General features: G+C 36.2%; 1 protein-coding gene across 1 annotated transcript in view; it reads left to right on the forward strand.

The window, feature by feature from the left end:
* The window catches only part of LOC6031136 (potassium channel subfamily T member 2), a 260134-nt gene that overhangs the window by 230736 nt on the left and 9692 nt on the right, over positions 1-19706 (forward strand). Inside the window, 7 exon segments of the mRNA XM_038264861.1 lie at positions 8369-8474; positions 8546-8761; positions 8832-8995; positions 9068-9179; positions 9255-9440; positions 9774-9904; positions 9906-9984. Coding sequence (XP_038120789.1) covers positions 8369-8474; positions 8546-8761; positions 8832-8995; positions 9068-9179; positions 9255-9440; positions 9774-9904; positions 9906-9984 — 994 coding nt within the window.

Genomic DNA, 19706 nt, shown 5'->3' on the forward strand with positions numbered 1-19706 from the left:
AGAAAACATTGTTCCTAACATCATAATCTATCATTTAAGAAGTGAGCACCTGAAATTCCTCGACATGACCTCAAAATGGGACAGGCTACTGTACACGAATATACCATATTATATGTATTATATTATATTATATTACTATTATATCCACGGGAGGAGCATAATCCTTGAAATCACCTAGTTTATTGCTTATAGAACATAATAAAAAAAATAAGATACAGGATAACTGGTCAATAGGGTGCCCAGAAAAAATGACCCCCTACTCCACAAGTGAAAAACGGGGTTTTGGATTATGTTAAGCTTCTGTGCAAATTTTGAACGAAATTGTTTGAGATTAACCTATTGATAACGTCATGATTCGAATTCCCGGACGCTTCGAAACCCGGACACCTCATCTTGTTTTATCAATTATTTGGATAAAAGTTCGCATTATGAATGTCAAAACTGTGTTATTTGATGAATTCTAACATCAACTTTCATTTAAAGTTTGTTTGAACGTTGCAGTTAATGTCAAAACAATAAAATAAAATTTTGAGATGACCAAAAATGCGAAACATTTCACGTGAAATATTTCATAGGCGTCCGAAGCACCGGGAAGGCAAGGCAGAAATTTATGGTTTTGATTTCCTTAAATTCTAGCAATTTTTTGTATAAAATATCGATTGTCTTGATGTTAACAGCTTATTTGAGACCTAAAGAATGCCATTGACTAACATTTCAGTCCAAATTTGTGCTATTCATTAGCAAAAACGAGTGTCCGGATTTCGAATCAGCTTTTATCAGTGTCCGGGATTCGAAGCACAACAAGTCATTTTAATTTTAAAATTATGATGAAAAATTGTTAGAAAAGCCATATTTTGCACGCATTTTCTTAAAACTGACTGTTTATATTACATCCTGATGATATTTCTACAATTTCTACTTGTTGCATGATTTTTTGCCTGCTATAACAAAGATGATATGCTACTAAGTGTCCGGATTTCGAATCATGACGTTACCCGAGCCTGAAGCTGGTCAAAAAATGTTTATTATACAAAAATGACTTTTCAGGATTAAGTTTTTCAGCTTTAGTATGTTCTACAATATTGTAAAACATGGAATTTTCAATGAGAATCTCACTTTTGGGAACATTTGAATGAAAATGGCGCACTGTGCTCATACTTGGTCTCGAGTCCTAAAATAGCCCAAGGAACAATATTCAGATTGTGGAGCTTCTCATATTCTGGGCATCCTACTGGTCAATAATCCAAAACTAGTTAACTCAATTTTCTGTTTTCATAAACTGTAACACATTCGTTACCGTTCTATACTAATTGGCTATTCGTGATATTCATTAGCTTATTTCCAATTTATGTTTAAGTTTAGGATTCATCGAGTGAAAGTTTCTAGCTTATAAAAGTTCGGTTATTATTTTAAATATATAAGAATGACTTGTATCTATTAAATCCTTCTTTTTAACCCTCGTCTTTTGCCACATATATATCTTATTAATTCCCACTTTAAAAATCTAATTACTGTATACTTAACGCACAAATGCACCCAATCCTTAATTCTTCTCTCTTTTTTTCTAACTAAACTTACTTGTGTTCACGTGTACATTTCCCCATCTCTCTCTCTATCTTTCTCTTTCAAATCCCACTTTTTTCACTCTTTATTTCCACGTGTGTGTGTATTTGCGCCCCCACCCCCACCCTATATTGTACCCTCAAATCCGCCTGTCCAACCTTCTTCCAGTGGCCTCGGAAGTGCCGACCTTTCCCTCCTGCAGACGGTTTCGCTCGTTCTGAGCTCGTCCGGCGTGTCCAAGTGTTGTAGTTCTTCGACATCCGATAGCAAAGATACGACCACCAACACCACCCGCACACCACCCCCCGCATGGCAAACCGATTGTTCCCGGTAAGTGTGGATGCTGCTGATTTTTTGCCTTTTTTCTTACTTTTACTTCATTTAAGGTTTTTTTTGCGCGTTTTTTGTTTAGTTTGTTTGATTTAGTTAAAGTGGTTTTTTTTCGCGCCATCGTCTCGATTGTGTCGATTGAGGAACTTTAGTTTATTGATACAGTGCAGAATGAAAGATTCAGAAACCTTTCAGTTTATTATCTTATTTATACCATTTGTTTAAAAAAAAAGAAATTTGAATTTTCTTTATTCAATTAAATTTTCTTTCATTTTACTTCTGCAATTTATTTAACTATTTTCTTTTCGGTTGTTAGTTCCCCTTGTATATACACGTTTGTATGATATTTGTATTAGCATGTGTGCTTCTCCGGTGAATTGCATGTACCTTTATTGTGTTTTATGTATGTCTGTGTGCACTTTCACAATTTCACATTCCTCGAAACACGTCCTGCACGATGCCGGCTCTTCTTCTCCTTCTTCTACTACTTTCAACCACTGTTTCGATGCAGTGTTGCCATCTGTGATGCCTGCCGTTGCTGCTGCTGAACGGAGAGTAAGTATGGGAGGATTTTGTTCGACGTCACGAACATGTTGCAGCAAACAACGCGCGGAGATGAGTACCGCATCAGGGGCTAGAGATTAAACGGTTTTCGTAATACTCTTGACAACACACAGGGAATTTAACCATTTTCAGCTGGTTGAACACGATAATCTTCGATTTGCTGCAAGTCTTTGTGGGATTAGTAATAAACGGGCCGCAAGATGAAAGCATATTGAAAATATAAGCTGACGATTTGGTTGAACATCTGATTGCTGGATACCCGAGCAGACGGAAATAATTTGGGAAGGTCAGTTTTTGATATTGTGAGAAGATCGAATTATGTTATTGGGATGATCGGATTAGTTGTTAAAATAACAAAAATCAATAACAAAGATTTGTTCGAAGAATAACTTAAACTGTTATTATGTTGCTATTGCAATAACAAACCAATAACACAGAAGGAATCATGAAGGAATAACAAGATTTGTTATTTTATGTGGAGAGGTGGAGCAGCATAGTAACAAAAAATGTTATTGAACTGGTATGTCTCCATAACAAAAAAAAGTTATTGTTTTGGTTTATCTGTAATTTGCAAATAAACCTGCAGCTGCCATAACTCCTCTGTACTAGTCAGGGCTGCAGAGTCGGGTTCCTCCAAGCGACTTTGAATTCATACTTTGAAGACAACTCCGACTCTGGATGCAGGATATGACGTCAACGACGACTTCAGCTCTCTAAAAATACCCGACTTCACGGATTCCGACTCCAAGTAAAAGTTGCTGAAAATTTGCTGAATCCGATGCAGTCTCCGAGGTCTCACTCCAGCTCGAACTTCAACGTCAGCTCCGACTTCCTGGCTCTGTGAAAATAATAACAGTTTTTGTTATTCACACTTCAAAAATCCTCAATAAATAAATCAATTCCGTTAGGGAATAAAACGAAATTAAAAAAAATTAACTCTCAAAAGTTAATTTTATCGGATTATTTTAGCTTGAAACCCCATTTCATGGTGAAATAAATGACCCCGATGGAAATGGTCAAAATTATTTCATAGTTCTAGCCAATTTTAGTAAAATCCCTTAGGGGGTGTATCAAATAATTAAAAAATCAACTTTCAAAATTTCAACGTTTTAGAATAATTTTGGCTTAAGGACCCCATTTCATGGCCAAAATAATGACCCCGACGATATTGGACAAAATTATCCCATAGTTCTAGCCAATTTTAGCAAAGTCCCTTAGGGGGTATATCAAATAATTAAAAAAATCAACTTTCAAAATTTCAACTTTTCAGAATAATTTCAGCTTAAGGACCTCATTTCATGGCCAAAATAATGACCCCGACGAAATTGGTCAAAATTATCCCATAGTTCTGACCATTTTAAACAAAGTCCTTTAGGGGGTATATCAAATAATTAAAAAAAATCAACTTTCAAAATTTCAACTTTTTTGAATAATTTTAGCTTAAGGACCCCATTTCATGGCCAAAATAATGACCCCGACGAAATTGGACAAAATTATCCCAAAGATCTAATCATATTTAACAAAAGAAAAAATAATAACAGATTGTGTTATGGACACTTAGAAACTTTTCCATTTGAGCAACTCTCTACGAAATCGGCCGATTTCGACCATTTTTATTTTTTGTATTTTTTGATTTGACTCAAACTTTGTGGGGGCCTTCCCTATGACCAAATAAGCTATTTTGTGTCATTGGTTCACCCATACAAGTCTCCATACAATTTTGGCTGCTGTCCATACAAAAATGGTATGTAAATATTCAAACAGCTGTAACTTTTGAGTGAATTTTCTGATCAATTTGGTGTCTTCGGCAAAGTTGTAGGTATTGTTGAGGAAAATTTAGAAAAAAATAGGTACACGGAAAAAAAATTTGCAGATTTTTTTATCAGCTTTTTTTTCACTAAAACTCAATTTCCCAAAATACGTATTTTTTGATTTTCGAAATTTTTTGATATGTTTTAGGGGACTAAAATCCGCAACTTTTGAGCTATCGAGAAACATGGTCAAAAAATCTGCCGCCAAGTTACGAATTTTTGAAAAATAGTGATTTTTGTAAAAAAAATCCAAATTTCATGCAAAAACAAATTTGAAGTTATTTTTTAATGCAAAATTGAATTTGCAATTGAAAACTACACTACAATTTTTTTGATAAAGGGCTTCGTTTTCAAGATATAGCCACCGAAAGTTTGATTTTAGCAAAATATTTACAGTTTTTTGATTTTTAAAAATAGTGACCAGGAGCGACCATTTCTAAAAATATTTTTTTTGAAAAGTTCAGAAAATTTGCTATAAAATTGTCTAAGAGACATTGAAGATTGGACCTCGGGTTGCTGAGATACAGCCGCTTTAAGAAAAAGAAACACGAAAATTGAAGTTTTCTAAGTCTCACCAAAACAACCCACCATTTTCTAATGACGATATCTCAGCAACTAATGGTCCGATTTTCAATGTTAAAATATGAAACATTCGTGAAATCTTTTCAAAAAAAATCTTTTTAAAAAAAATATTTTGAAAAAAAAATAAATCAAGACTGACATTTTAAATGGGCGTAATATTCATTGTTTGGCCCTTTTAAAATGTTAGTCTTGATTTATTTATTTTCAAAATATTTTTTTCGAAAAGATCGGAAAATTTTACGAATGTTTCATGTATTAACATTGAAAATCGGACCATTAGTTGCTGAGATATCGACATTAGAAAATGGTGGGTTGTTTTGGTAAGACTTAGAAAACTTCAATTTTCGTGTTTCTTTTCTTAAAGCGGCTGTATCTCAGCAACCCGAGGTCCAATCTTCAATGTCTCTTAGACAATTTTATAGCAAATTTTCTGAACTTTTCAAAAAAAATATTTTTAGAAATGGTCGCTCATGGTCACTATTTTAAAAAATCAAAAAACTGTAAATATTTTGCTAAAATCAAACTTTCGGTGGCTATATCTTGAAAACGAAGCCCTTTATCAAAAAAATTGTAGTGTAGTTTTCAATTGCAAATTCAATTTTGCATTAAAAAATAACTTCAAATTTGTTTTTGCATGAAATTTGAATTTTTTTTACAAAAATCACTATTTTTCAAAAATTCGTAACTTGGCGGCAGATTTTTTGACCATGTTTCTCGATAGCTCAAAAGTTGCGGATTTTAGTCCCCTAAAACATATCAAAAAATCTCGAAAATCAAAAAATACGTATTTTGGGAAATTGAGTTTTAGTGAAAAAAAAGTTGATAAAAAAATCTGCAAATTTTTTTCCGTGTACCTATTTTTTTCTCAATTGTCCTCAACAATACCTACAACTTTGCCGAAGACACCAAATTGATCAGAAAATTCACTCAAAAGTTACAGCTGTTTGAATATTTACATACCATTTTTGTATGGACAGCAGCCAAAATTGTATGGAGACTTGTATGGGTGAACCAATGACACAAAATAGCTTATTTGGTCACAGGGAAAGCCCCCACAAAGTTTGAGCCAAATCAAAAAATACAAATAAAATCCATTTCCGGTTTTGGTAGAGAATTGCTCATTTGTGCGATTTATGGTAATTTTATTTCTAAGTCAGTATAGCGAACGAATAACAAATATTGTTATTAGGAGTGTTTTTGAAATGTATAACATTTCCTCTTATAAGCGTGTTATTAAACATTTTTAATATAATATCACTTCAATACCAAATTTTGTTATTTTATCAGAAACTGTTATTATTTTTTCTTCTTGAAGTTGAACTTCAGGATAAAATAAAACACTTTTTGTTATTTTAACAGGGTTTGTTATTGAAATGTTATTAATTTTGTTATTACCGTCTGCCCGGGATACCTATTTTTTAATTTGTGGGATTTATTAGAAAATTAAAATCATAAAACCGCCTTTAAACCTAACTTCAACAAGAATAAATACAATTTAGCATTCGTTATGCGTATAAATATCACCAGTGTGCTCTAATTTATCTCATGCAATCAACATTTTTGCAGGTTTGAGATTGCTAAGGGTATTATTGGATTTTAATGAAAAAATATCATAATTCTTTAACTACTTTAATTTATCGACAGGTGCTTGGATACAAAACATGCTTTATAATCGAAATTGAACTAGAAGTTACTGTTGCAAGCTTCCAGATAAATACTCTCTATGACCAAGGAACTTTTTTTTTTGTTTTTGTGTATTTATGAAATGATAAAGAATCAGCAATATTATAAATCTCATCTTTTTTGAAAACCGTTTTAAAAATATCTTGATTTTTGTTCAAATAGTTTGGACGGGAAGTTTTTGATTAAATTGTTTTTAAAAATATCATAAATTATATTTCATATTTGCCTAAGCGAAAAAAAAAAGCTTGTGACACGGTGTTGAACATTCTGATTTGAAAACAATACCCATTACAATCCTAAACATGCTAAAATGTCGATTGCATCAGTTAAATTAAAGCACACTGGTGATATTTTTACGCAAATCATATGTAAAATTGTATTTATTTTTGTTGGAGTTATGATAAAATCTGGTTTTATTATTTAATTTTTTTAATAGAACCCAAAAATCAGTTGAAACTAAATTTTCAATTTTTTTAGCGAAGTTGTTTCTTGTAAAATTTTGCCCATTTTTGTGAGTAAATGACACATAAAGCACATCATTTGACAAGTTTTCTGATCAGTCATTTAAAAAATAAAAATAAAAATGAAATTTTTAACAAAAAACTTAAAAAATGGATGTCATTTCGCTCTTTGGAGCATTAGAAAGGTGAGAAGATTTTTCTATAAGACACATTTGAAAGTAGCGATGACTATTTTTTCCTGTAAAGTTTGTTCTAGATAACACACCGTGTGCACCAAGCAACATTGAACAGAATGTTTTATAGAATGTAAGCGCGAAGACGCTACTTCTCTATTTCATCAATAATGTTATCAATAAAATGCGATATAGAACATTATCCAATATTTTCTAAATTAAAAGTTTACAAATGATTGCACACTTGTATGATATTCATGAATCTTGAAAATAAAACACGGTTACAAATTGTAAAAATACCTATGGCTTACAAAATATTCGAAAAGTTCATCATAAATAAATAACAATCAACATCGAAAGCAATACCTGCTTCGTCACGACTCAAATACGATCAATCATCGGGTCATGCAAGGAACAAAAAAGTACATTCATGCATTTCACACCTGCAGCAGCATCCCTGAAAACTAATGGTTTCCCAATTTGCTCAAAAATGCCCGAATGCAGTTTCAACCCTTCCGCATCCCAACCGCTACAGCGTAAGCGCCAACTTCCCAACATTCCCTCGAGTGGCGCTAACGCCACCTTGTTAACAGTATGACTGCCCGTGCATTCGCTGCACAGATTCATTATGCTCTATTTGGCAAACTGAAATAAAAAGGAAAACCCGACTCCGGTGGCAAAGGCAGTGAAACGAAAAGCGCGATGAAATTTTCCCTCGGTTATATTTTCAGATCGATGGGAAAGTCGCCGTCTGACGCCGAACCTTTAGCGGCCATCACCCGTTTCGTTTCGCCACGAACTAGTAAACTACACAGTGTTCGAACATTTAGCAGAGTTTGCCTCCTTTTCGCCTAACTAGAATAGTGAATCAAAAGTTGGAAAAAATGTTATTTTTTTTTGCTGCGCCGTTTTTGCCATCATCACCAATATAGAATAGTTCTGTTACCGTTGCCCTGCCTAGAGATACCGAGAGTTGCTGCTTGTGTTTCACGTGTTCGACACTAGATGCTAGATCGTGCTCTTTTAGTCCTTGAAAGTTAAAGGGGAAATGCTACAAGTGCTTTGTAATTTGTGAATGCCTCGAAAGAGGCACGTTTTGAGCTACTTTTTTTGTGAAAAATGTCGTTTTTGGGGAATGAATAACAAATTTATGTCATTGTTAAATGTACTAAATATTACTTTAAATTTTTGTTACTTGCAGGATTGTCAAAGGTTTCCCGCCCGTTTCACCCTTCATCGGCGTCAGCCCGACGCTTTGCTTCCTACTCAAGGAGAAGAAGCCCCTCTGCTGCCTTCAGCTTGCTCAAGTAAGCCATCCAAGTAGCCCTGGAACTGCACCCAACAAGACGTAGTACTAAAGACCCTTTCTCGCCACCAGGTCTGCGAACACTGCAGTTACCGTAACGCCAAAGAGTACCAGTGGCAGAACAAGACCATCATCCTGGCCGCCGACTACGCCTCGAACGGCATCTACAACTTTATCATCCCGCTGCGGGCGCACTTCCGCTCGAAAACCTCGCTAAATCCGATCATTTTGCTGCTGGAACGGCGACCGGATATAGCCTTCCTGGACGCCATCTCGTACTTTCCACTGGTAATGTCGCTTTTGGCTTTTGAGAGCAATCGTAGTAGATCATGACTAACGCACGCTTGTGGTCCCGCAGGTTTACTGGATGTTGGGTTCCATAGACTGCTTGGATGATCTGCTGCGTGCTGGGATCACGTTAGCCGAGAACGTGGTCGTTGTAAATAAAGAACTGTCAAACTCGGCCGAGGAAGATACGCTGGCGGATTGTAACACAATCGTGGCGGTGCAAACCATGTTCAAGTAGGTTCCGAGGGGTCTGGCGTGGGCATGTTGTAACACTGACGATTTCGGGTTGGACTCCTCCCCTTGCAGGTTCTTCCCCAGCATCCGCAGCATCACCGAGCTGTCGCAGAGCTCGAACATGAGGTTCATGCAGTTCCGGGCGCACGACAAGTACGCGCTGCACTTGAGTAAGATGGAGAAGGTAACTAGTCCCCCCGATGCCCTAAACGGGTTCGAACGAACCACATCTGTTGACACTTTTGATGATCTCCAACAGCGAGAAAAAGAGCGCGGATCGCATATATCGTACATGTTCCGGCTTCCATTTGCCGCCGGGAACGTCTTTAGCGCGTCCATGCTCGACACCCTACTGTATCAGGCCTTCGTCAAGGACTACGTCATCACGTTCGTGCGGTTGCTGCTCGGGATCGACCAGGCCCCCGGCAGTGGCTTCCTAACCTCGGTGAGTTGACCAGACCGCCGGAAGTTGTGTTGGTCTCGGTGTCGGTTTGTTTGTTCGTGTTCTGTAACAGAGTAGGCGGTTTCGGTAAGCTCCACCCACGTCATTTCTTCTTCATGGCCTTCTTGTCGTTCTTAACCTTGTTGCGGTTGTTGGGTTTTTCTGTGTTTGTTCATGCTAGTTCACAGTAGGCCGCACCCTTGGCTCGGTAAGCTCCTCCCACATCTTGTCTTCTTCGCGGCCTACTGAGCGCGTTGCACTGAAGAAAATTGTGCTCCACTTTTCCGCCAAGTGTCCCCAACTAAAGAGATGACGTCGCTCTCCCACATTTTGCAGATGAAAATCACCAAAGATGACATGTGGATCCGCACCTACGGCCGGCTCTACCAGAAACTCTGCTCGACGACGTGCGAAATCCCGATCGGCATCTACCGCACCCAGGAAACCAGCGCCTCGGAAGCGTCACATGAGTAACTCACCCGTCGCCGAAAAATGGCGACCTTTCGGATCGTTCGGCATTAGACATTGTGTGCGGTTGCGACCAACGGTGAGTCCCCATTTAAGATTGTTTCGTTTGTTATCGTTTTTATCTCTCTCAACTTTTTCGTTCAAACTATCTTTTTTAACGCGACCAACTACAGAACAAAGGCTGCAACATTTTGCCTCTTCAGCCTACTTTGTTTACATAATTTTTACTCTCAACTTCTCAGCAGATTTCAAACAACACTTTTCTCTTAACTTATCATTTCTATCGTCTTCCGTTTCAATCCTTCACTCTTCCTCTCTCGCTATTCTCTCTCGCTTTTTGCTCCACTTTCTTTCAGTTCCGTTTCTTTACCTCTCTTCCTTCACCTTCTATCAGTTCCGTAAGTTTTTGGCTTTTTCGTTTCGTTTCTACTGAAACCCGACGCTGTCGTCACATATGTGCTTTCATCATCAACCAAAAAAACAATAATCGCCCCCCTGCCATACCACGCCCCCAAAAAAAAGTAAACAAATTCGAGAAAGTCACGCCCCCTCACGCCACGCCAAACCGTCAGCTGTCAAAACCAAAACACACTCGCTACACACTGAGAAAAAATCAACCGCCAGTTTCATGAGACTCTCGATCACCATCACCACAGAAGATGAACAAAAATGTTGTACATACTCTCCAAAACCGGAAACAGATTCACCGTGAAACAAGAAACCCCGTCTGTCTCTTTTCGTTCTACTGAATTAACTGAGTGCGAGTTTGAACTTGATTGATTTCGGGACTCCTTTTCCTTACTTCTTCATGAATGACTGACTCGGCTGCGCTGCCTGCTACCGCCGATGTAGGATAGAACCATTTTTCAAACAACTCATTTTATTCGTCGTTCCTAATTCTGCTTTTACTCGTATTCGAATAACTCTCGTCACATGGCACGATTACCCGCCCAAGCTCGGGTTGCTTCCCTTCAGTACATTCAGTCTAGCTATAGATAGCGAATCGCCTCCTGCCAGTTGTAGAGACCTTCAGCTATCGTCGTAACTCCGGAAGCCCATCCCCAATTAGCAGTCGATCCTTGTTCCCCCCCACTCTAAACTTTCCCCCTTCCCGCCCTCAATCTTTTGCGATGATGTCTGTTACTTTCCAAACTTTAGACAACTTTCCGATTTTCAGTTTCTCTCAGTCTCAGTCTTTTGATTTTCTGTCTGTCTGTCTCGATATTTTGAATTTGTTCTGTTTGAAAAATGTTTGAAGCGAACCGGTCGTCGCCACCGTCGTCGAAAAAGAGCCCCACAAAAGGACGAATTATTTGATCGCACACGCACACAGTGAGTCTTAGTTGGATAACAAAAAAAAAAGAAGTAAACTACAAGAAACTGTTGAGTTGAGCCACTTTGGTGAAAACTTTTCTCAACGTATGATACATTATTCGTTTGGTTCAAAACAAGTAGTTATGCTTTTCCCCCTTTCCCGTTCAAAGTCCTAGAAAACTTATAAATATTCAAAAATAATCCGGTGATACCCCGTAAATAACGCAAAAACCAGTAATCCTATAGTTTGTCTTTAGTTTGCAACGAGGCCGCCTGGCCAGGTTCCCTGTCCCTCTGTTCTCTGTCCCCCTTTCAAACTCCCCCGCCACACCTGGTGCATGACCTTGTGAACTTTTCTCCCTCTGTCTGTCGGGGAAACAATGTTCTCCCGAAAACTGGTTTCTGGTTTCTGTTTCCCTGTTATTACCGCCTTTTGTTTGCCCCCTCCCTCCTTACGGAAGAACAAGCTTTAGCAACATTCACTATGCTCGACTTTTGGGAAAAGTTCGTTTTGATCGTATTCTCTGGTTTCCTTTTTTTTCTAGTATATTCATACTCGTAGAGCAAACTGTAGTTCAGACTGTTAATCTTCTACCACGCGCGCTTTCAAAGTGCTAAGGAGGAGCTTTTCTCTGTTGCTTAAGCTTGTAGACATTAACGAACCGTTTTACGTTGGTTTTTTGTTTCAGTGCACGATCGCTTGAGTTTCGTATTAATCCTAACTGACAAAGCCCGGTATAATTCCGCCCCGTATTACATAAACCAATCATAGTAACCTGTTGCAAATCTCATGGCTTCCTTAGAATAGGTCAAGTTCACCACCACAAACCCCGAACCCACCACCCACTCACACCCACCATGCGCCGCGGCCACCTTTGGTTTGAGGTTATGTTGTCATTCGTGATTCTCCATTTTGTTTGTCACACTCACTGAAAGAAAAACATACATGTTAACGGTTAATTTGAACACACACACACTCCAAACCATAAATATATTGACTAACTATTATCTTTACTCATTTATTAACCAAATTGATAACGCTTGCTTGATTTCGCATGTCCGTTTGTTTGTTCCGTTCCGTTACCGACCGAATCGTACCAAAAAAACAATACAAAATCAACCAAAATCGTAACCCGAAAAAAACCAAACACACATCCAACCAAAAAAAAACAACCATCAACCACATCATCAGTACGAAGAGGAGGTGGTCACGACGACGGCCACGGCCAGCAGCACCTCGGCGTCCGGCGTCCCCATAAAGGGCGTCGCGGAAGCTAACCTGCGGGGCGTCACCTACCGGCCACCGCCGGCACCGGTCCGCAAGTCCTCATCGTGTATCGGGGGATGCACGGCCCGTCGGGGATCGAGCGTAAGTTTTAACACTTGTCACTTTGGTAACAAAAAAACCACCTGCAAAAAAAAAGATCAAAAATCTTCCACACCTCACCTCACGCCTCCCCACCCACACACCTCGTTTCCCCCACTCTACCCTGGAAAATAAATCACCATCACCACCGAGTAAACCACCGAATCACCGCTAGAAAAAGTGAGTCAGGACACTACCGAGTACCGAAGGATCCCTCATCTTGACCATCACCAAACCTTCGAAATCCGTTTTGCGACGAAGTTACCAGAATCTTTGAAAGATTTAAAACAATCCATCTCCTATCTATCTTTTTTATCACAAAAACATTCTTGGTGTTAAAATTTAGTATTTTTTTGAAAATCTGATTGTTTTTTCCCTAATTTGTCATTTTTTGTTTCTGATATTAGAGGAAATATCAACAAACTTACACGTTTATTTTATTCAGTGTGTATCCAAATTTCAAGAATTTTAGCCATTGATTTTATTTTTATTTTTTTATTTGGCTTAAACTTTGTGACGCCGATTTCTATGACTTAAAAAGCCATTTTGAATCATATTAGGTCGTACAAACAAGTTTTCATTCCTAAGAGCAATTCATATGAAATAGGGGAACGTTTAAAAAAACAAAATCTTTTTTTCTTTTCTTCTGTAAAACAGAAACTATGGGATTTCTTTGTCAACAGTTGTTAACAAACTCTAGAGACCATTTTCGCAAAACCACTTTATTCTAGCAAGGGCAGGCAATATTATATTTGGCAGTGTTGCCAACTTGAATCATCATCATTGAAATCTGAATGGTCCGAAAAAACCTTAAAAATTTCAATCAATATAAAAGTGTAATCAACTAAAAACTATGTTATATGCATTTTTCAGCATCAATTAAAATTTTTGGCATGTAGGGGCTCATTTGAAAATATTTTGAATTATTATAAAATTCTAATGTGAAGCACCGCAAAAGCTTTTTTTCACGTTTTGACATTTTAAAGCACTTTTTTTCATTCGAATTTTGAAAGCGTGGCCTGTATTTTCAATTTGTTTGAATTAATTCATCTTATGCTCGATTTTTACGAAAAATTCGCAGGTTCATTTTTTTTCCTATCCTCAAACAAAAAATAATCAAAAATAGTGTTTCCTAATTGACATTATTAATCAACAACAACTTGATAATAAATTCACTTCTCGATAAATTTCTGTGAGGAATTACAGTATTGTATTGATTGTAAAATTATTATTATTATTAATTTCCACGCAAAACAAAATCTCACAGCATTTTTTATTCTATTCAGAACATTTTCTTGTTTGACTTGAAAACAACTGTTCTCTCAAATATCTTATCTTATCTAATCTAAGATTAGATTAAATAAAGTTTTTAGATGTAAATCCTTTTAATATCTTTTGTTTCACTTTGCTAAGCCTATTCATAATATTTCAAAATTGATACAAGAATATCTGCCTACATAAACAAAATTATTTTTCAATATTTGACAGTTGCATTTACACTACAAGAAAAGTTTGTTATAAAACTCAATACAGCAATTTTATACGAAAGTTTACCATAAAAAGTTAAAATGAGGACGTATTTTTATATTTGAGTTTGATATTTCAATATGAGTTTCGAAAAATGTTGCATGATATTTTAAAAAAGCCTTTTGGCAGTGTTGGAATTCCGTCAAAAAATTTTTTTGGATATAAAATTTAATTTGCAGTCGAAAAGTATTCTTGTGAAATTTTGGTTGAAAACATAAAGTTTGTCAAAATAAAGTTTTTATAAAAAAAAGTGAAATGAATAATCCAAATCATAACCTACAACTTTGTCCAAGACACTAAATTGATCAAAAATCACTTCTCAAAATATAAGTTTGCCTCAACAGGCCTCAAATATGTGTGAAAACTCTGCAGAAACCAATTATTCTTAATGGCTTATTTGGAAATAAGGAATTGGTGGCCAAAATTTCAACCAAATAAAAAAAAAATCTTGAGAAAGAAACTGCGAAAAGTTAAATAAAACGTGCCTCATTTGTAAAACCTTCTGAATTTCCAAAAATCGTCATCGGATTTCTTCTCTATAAATAGCTCTTTCACCTAAACACGCTTTTTGAATTGTTGACACAAAAGCTTTTGTTGCACAAGAAACCCCAATAAATTGTTTTATCTGTTTTTACAATCCATTAGGAAAATTTGGCAAAATTTTGATTCAATTTGATTATTTAAATTTGATTACCTTGAAACAAAATTGGCATGTATGTATTGCATGAGGACAAATTCAATCACCCCCAAAAATGATTACAGCTTTTGATCGAATTGGCAGCAAACACACAAATTTACTTCCAAAAATGCAATCACTTCCAGAAACACAACCACCAACACCAAAACATTCACACAAAAGCCCACACACAGAATCTTTTCAAACTTTTAAAAAAATACGATACCGCAAAAAATACGAAACCCACTAACAGACATAACTCAGATCTTGCAAGCCTTTCCGAGGGTAAGTATCGCATCTGCCGCGCCAAGTCAGTTCAGAACCAACAGAAAAACTGCATCCATTCGCGTTTCGTTGCGTGCACTTCTGTTGCCCGACCAACCCCCGCCCGCGTTTTGCTGTGAGAATGACCCCCATTTATCCCCAAATACATATACACACAATGTCACAAACATCAATCAACAATTGCGAAAAACAGCAGCGAATACATTCTCCAAAAACGAAAGAGCCAAAAATAACACTAGGTTACGTAGTTTAGCGATGCTCCACACTGTTGAAATCGATGAATGATTGCAACTCTTTTGGTAGTTTGCTAGACATTTTGCATATTTTTTGCTGAATTAGTTAGATTGACACGTTTTCCTAACTCATTTTAATTCGTATCAATTAGGAAAACATTTGGTTGCAACATTAAACTTGTCGGACATTGAAAAATTTATTGGCCAATAGATTTTAAAATTCATCCCACACTTGTTGAAATTTAACCCTCATAACTGCCAGCACTGGATGCACACACCGGGACTGGGCCATTCGGCAGAATGACGGTCGGCGGAATGACGTTCGGCAGACAACCAGAAGGCAGAAAAGGTCATTCGGCAGACAAACATTCGGCAGAAAGTACATTCGGCGGAAAAGTACGAATGGCAGAAAAATGTTCGGCAGAAAAGGTCAAATGGCAGACAGGGTCATTTGGCGGAACGTCGATTGGCAGAAAAGCACATAAGGCAGAAAGGTTCATATGGCAGAAAAGTACAGAAGGCAGACAAACAAATGGCAGAAATGATCATTAAGCAGAATATATCATAAGGCAGAATATTATTTGGCAGACAAAGTCATTTTTGTCTAACTTCCTACCAGCAACTTTATCGAGACAGAACCCAGTGAGACAACCTGGACTGAGCTTACGACTTAACCTGTAGGTCCGACGGGGGCCAACATTCAATTTCCCGTCCGACGGCAGGCGTGACCAGACAAATCTTTAAAGGGCATAAAATTTCCGATCTTTTGCTGCCCATACATCAATGTTTTCTATAAAACCCACGTTTTTAAATACCTGGGCTTTTTGCCCAGTTTGATCCACTAGAAAAAAATTACGAAAGTCCATACATTTTTGGCAGATTGCTCAAACGAAACCATAACAACGTTTTTGCTTAAGTATTTAAAAACGTGGGTTTTATAGAAAACCTTGATGTATGGGTATCAAAAGATCGGAAATTGTATGCCCTTTCCAATGCCACAGAGATTGACTTGTGAATCGTGGACCGGTTCGGATGCCGGCGGATTTTCCGACGACGAAATTTCGGGTTTAAACGAAATTCCAACGAAAAATCTATTCTATCGATACAAAGACTCCCAAAACGGTGTTATACCCACAATTAGCAATTCTATGGTAATATATTGACGTTCAGTTAAATTAAATGTTTGCAAAACTAAGTTTAGATAAGTTTTATATAGAATTTCCAGAGTTATTTAAACTTTCATACTAAGTAAGTAGTAAACTTGATATTCAAACCAAATTATTTTGTTAATCAGTCAAGGATGCCTATTTGGTGTTGGGAGACTGGAATTATGGTGATTTATCAACAAATAACTTTATTTATGTTAATTTTTCGAAAGGTGTAGGGAGAGTGGGAGACTTGATCCCCTTTTTTGTATCGCACATAACTCTGCCAATTTCTTACAAAACTATGAACTTTTTGCAAGAATTGAAAGCTTAAACATACAACTATGTTTGGCTAATAAGGGTATTTCATCAGATAAACTCTTCGAATCATGCCAAGCGTTTTAAAAAAATATATTAAACCGCCATTTTCAAAATGTTGGGAGTAATTTGATGCCCTATTCAACATTTTGAAGAAATCTTAAGCAAAATGTTTCTTATTCATCCAATCTTTTAATTTTCTATAAGTTACAGCAATTTCACATTAAACCTGCACGTTTGTTTTCAAAATATAACAAGTTTAGCATGCAAAATATTTAAAAACTTAAAATTTTCTTTTTTAGACCAAAATTGAGCATGTTTACAAAAGCTGGTAATTTTGTTTACAAAACTTTTGAAAAATGGTTCAAACTGCAGTAAGTTATGTTCAACTATACTGAAGGAAACTATGTACGAAAACCCAGCTCAATTAATTAATCTTGAGGCTGATTCCAGTGACTGTAAAAATGCAGGGATCAAGTCTCCCTAAACGTACTTTTTCAAACAATTGTTTGTAAAAATAGTATGACGATAAATTTAACGTCAAATGCGGAAGGGTTTTGGAGTTGATATGTTTATCAAGCAATTCATGTATAAAAATATTTTTAAATAATTTTGAGTGTTTTCTATACTTATCAAAACAAAGAAAAAGATCTCTTGGAAGTTTTTGCAGCACTTTTTAGAAAAATGTGTGTAACTCAATCTAAACATTTTTTAATTTTTTTCTTTGTTTTCTACAATGAGTTTTAGTTGATTTCACACAACTTTCTAGAACAAAGCCAATTGTTTTACCCACATGCTGACGAGATACAGGCTTGGGATCAAGTGTCCCTGGGGATCAAGTCTCCCCACTCTCCCCTACAAACTTTTGTTGCACCTTTTTTTATTTCTTTTTATGGAAATCATCTTTTCATGAGCTTTTTATAGCAAAATGTTCGGCATGAGTTTCTGAATAAAACGTGTGCCCAAGGGGTGTAAATATTTTTTTTACATACAGTACTTTCTTTTAATGTGTACCAACATTGACCAAAATATGACATCGGTATTACGTCTACAGCCCGAGTTATTCAACTGTCTCATTATAGACGCACTTGGCAGGAACAATGAGACACTCTACGAAAATCAATTATTTTCTAATAAAATGTCATGTTTTAGTATTGTTCCGTTGCAGGTAACTTGCCTTAATTATTTTAAAACAATTTTACCAACTTGAAACTTAAATTAACAAAAGTTATACCAAAAAGTATTAGAATTTTGTAAAATCCATATATTTATACCAAAAAACTTTATATTTTTTGTTAAATGGAGTTAAAACTCAATAAATTTGCCAAAAATCACTTTCAATTCATATTTTGAAAAGTTACATATAGTGCGTCCATCCTGGGAATTCCGGGACAAAACTCCAGGATTTTTCCAAAACCGGGAATTTTCGAATCCCGGATTTTTATATTTTATCCCGGGAATCCCCGAAATCGGTAAAAATATCAAATTTTGGTCTGGAAATTCAGATTTTGTTGTGGAATAGATGAACAACGATTAAAAATAAAAATAAAATATTAAGCATAATTTTACTTATAGAGAATAATTGTCAGATCCGTAAATTGCCGTAAATTGCTTAGCGCTTGAAATATTTTCGCTTCACTTTTATATTCATGAATTTAAATTGAAAAAAGTAATTTTAAATATTTTTTATGAAACATCTTTGGCAACAAAGACGAATGTATCGAATCAGAACAGCTGTTTTAGTTTATTTTTGCATAATGTTTTGATTTTTCTGATTGATTTCGGTTAAAACAGAAACAGAACAAAACAATTAGTACACCGATCTCCAAATTAATTGCTCTGAAATCTCGTGTACTTATTCAGTTTGTACTTCAGATTTTCTCCAGTTGGCGGTAGGGACATTAAGATAATTTGTAAAATATTGTTTGTTATGATTTTATCTGCTGTTTTTTATTTGTTGTTTTAGACATTTTAAAAAATTGTTGAAGCTTTTCTGGTCATGTCATATAAAAATAAAAATATGTATTAATAAGAGACTTATTTAATTTGAATCACACTGGATTAAAAATTTTGATACATTTAAAAACCAAAGCACAAGAAAGAGCAAAAACTAATCTTTCAAGCTATTTAAAACGGCTATTCTTGTTCAGATTGAAGAGTAGATTTTCACCAATGAACAGTATTGAGCTAAATCCATGATTTTTATCGCCCTAGTTACATAGATTTTGAAAAGAAGAAAATCAAAGTGTCTCATTGTTACCCATGGGCTGAAAGGAGTGAGAAACAATAAGGTAGCCCTGGATTCTCGGTATATTCTTAATTTTGGCCAAACCAAATGAAAGGACATTGTAGCCCAACTTATTCCCTATGAAACGTCAAAAAAATCTGGAGAAATGTTAGTTTTGGTGTTTACGGCTGCCTATGAGCGAAAAACTAATTTTTGTCCATAATTTACTTTTACACCCCAGAATCAAACATTAATGAATAACTTTTCAAGGGAGCTTCCATAACCAAAGCCACTATTATGGCAGACGTGTATCGTGTAGACACACCTTTCCCCAAAATATGAGCCTGTTTGGTTGAAACTACTACTTGTGAGAGCCATTTTATCATTGTTCCCCGTGTCTCATTGATGACTACTCTACCCTAATCTACATTGTCGTGTTTGCCATTATCATTAGAATTGTGAAATTTTGTGCAGTACAAGTGAAAATTATTCCCAGTCAATCAATCGGAATTCTGAAACGGAATTCAATTCGAATAGATTACGTATTCCGTGTCAAACGCAACAACCGATACGTACACGGAATAGAAGCGCTAGTTTATTGTAAACATATGGTACGTTCGTTTAAAGAGCCGGTGCGGCACTGAGTGACGCACTCGTCGGTGCCAGTTTTGGTTCAATCGAACGTCATTTGTCAGTGTGCGTGGAACTCG

Source organism: Culex quinquefasciatus, chromosome 3 (genome assembly GCF_015732765.1).
Source record: "Culex quinquefasciatus strain JHB chromosome 3, VPISU_Cqui_1.0_pri_paternal, whole genome shotgun sequence".
NCBI classification, from domain to species: Eukaryota; Metazoa; Arthropoda; class Insecta; order Diptera; family Culicidae; genus Culex; species Culex quinquefasciatus.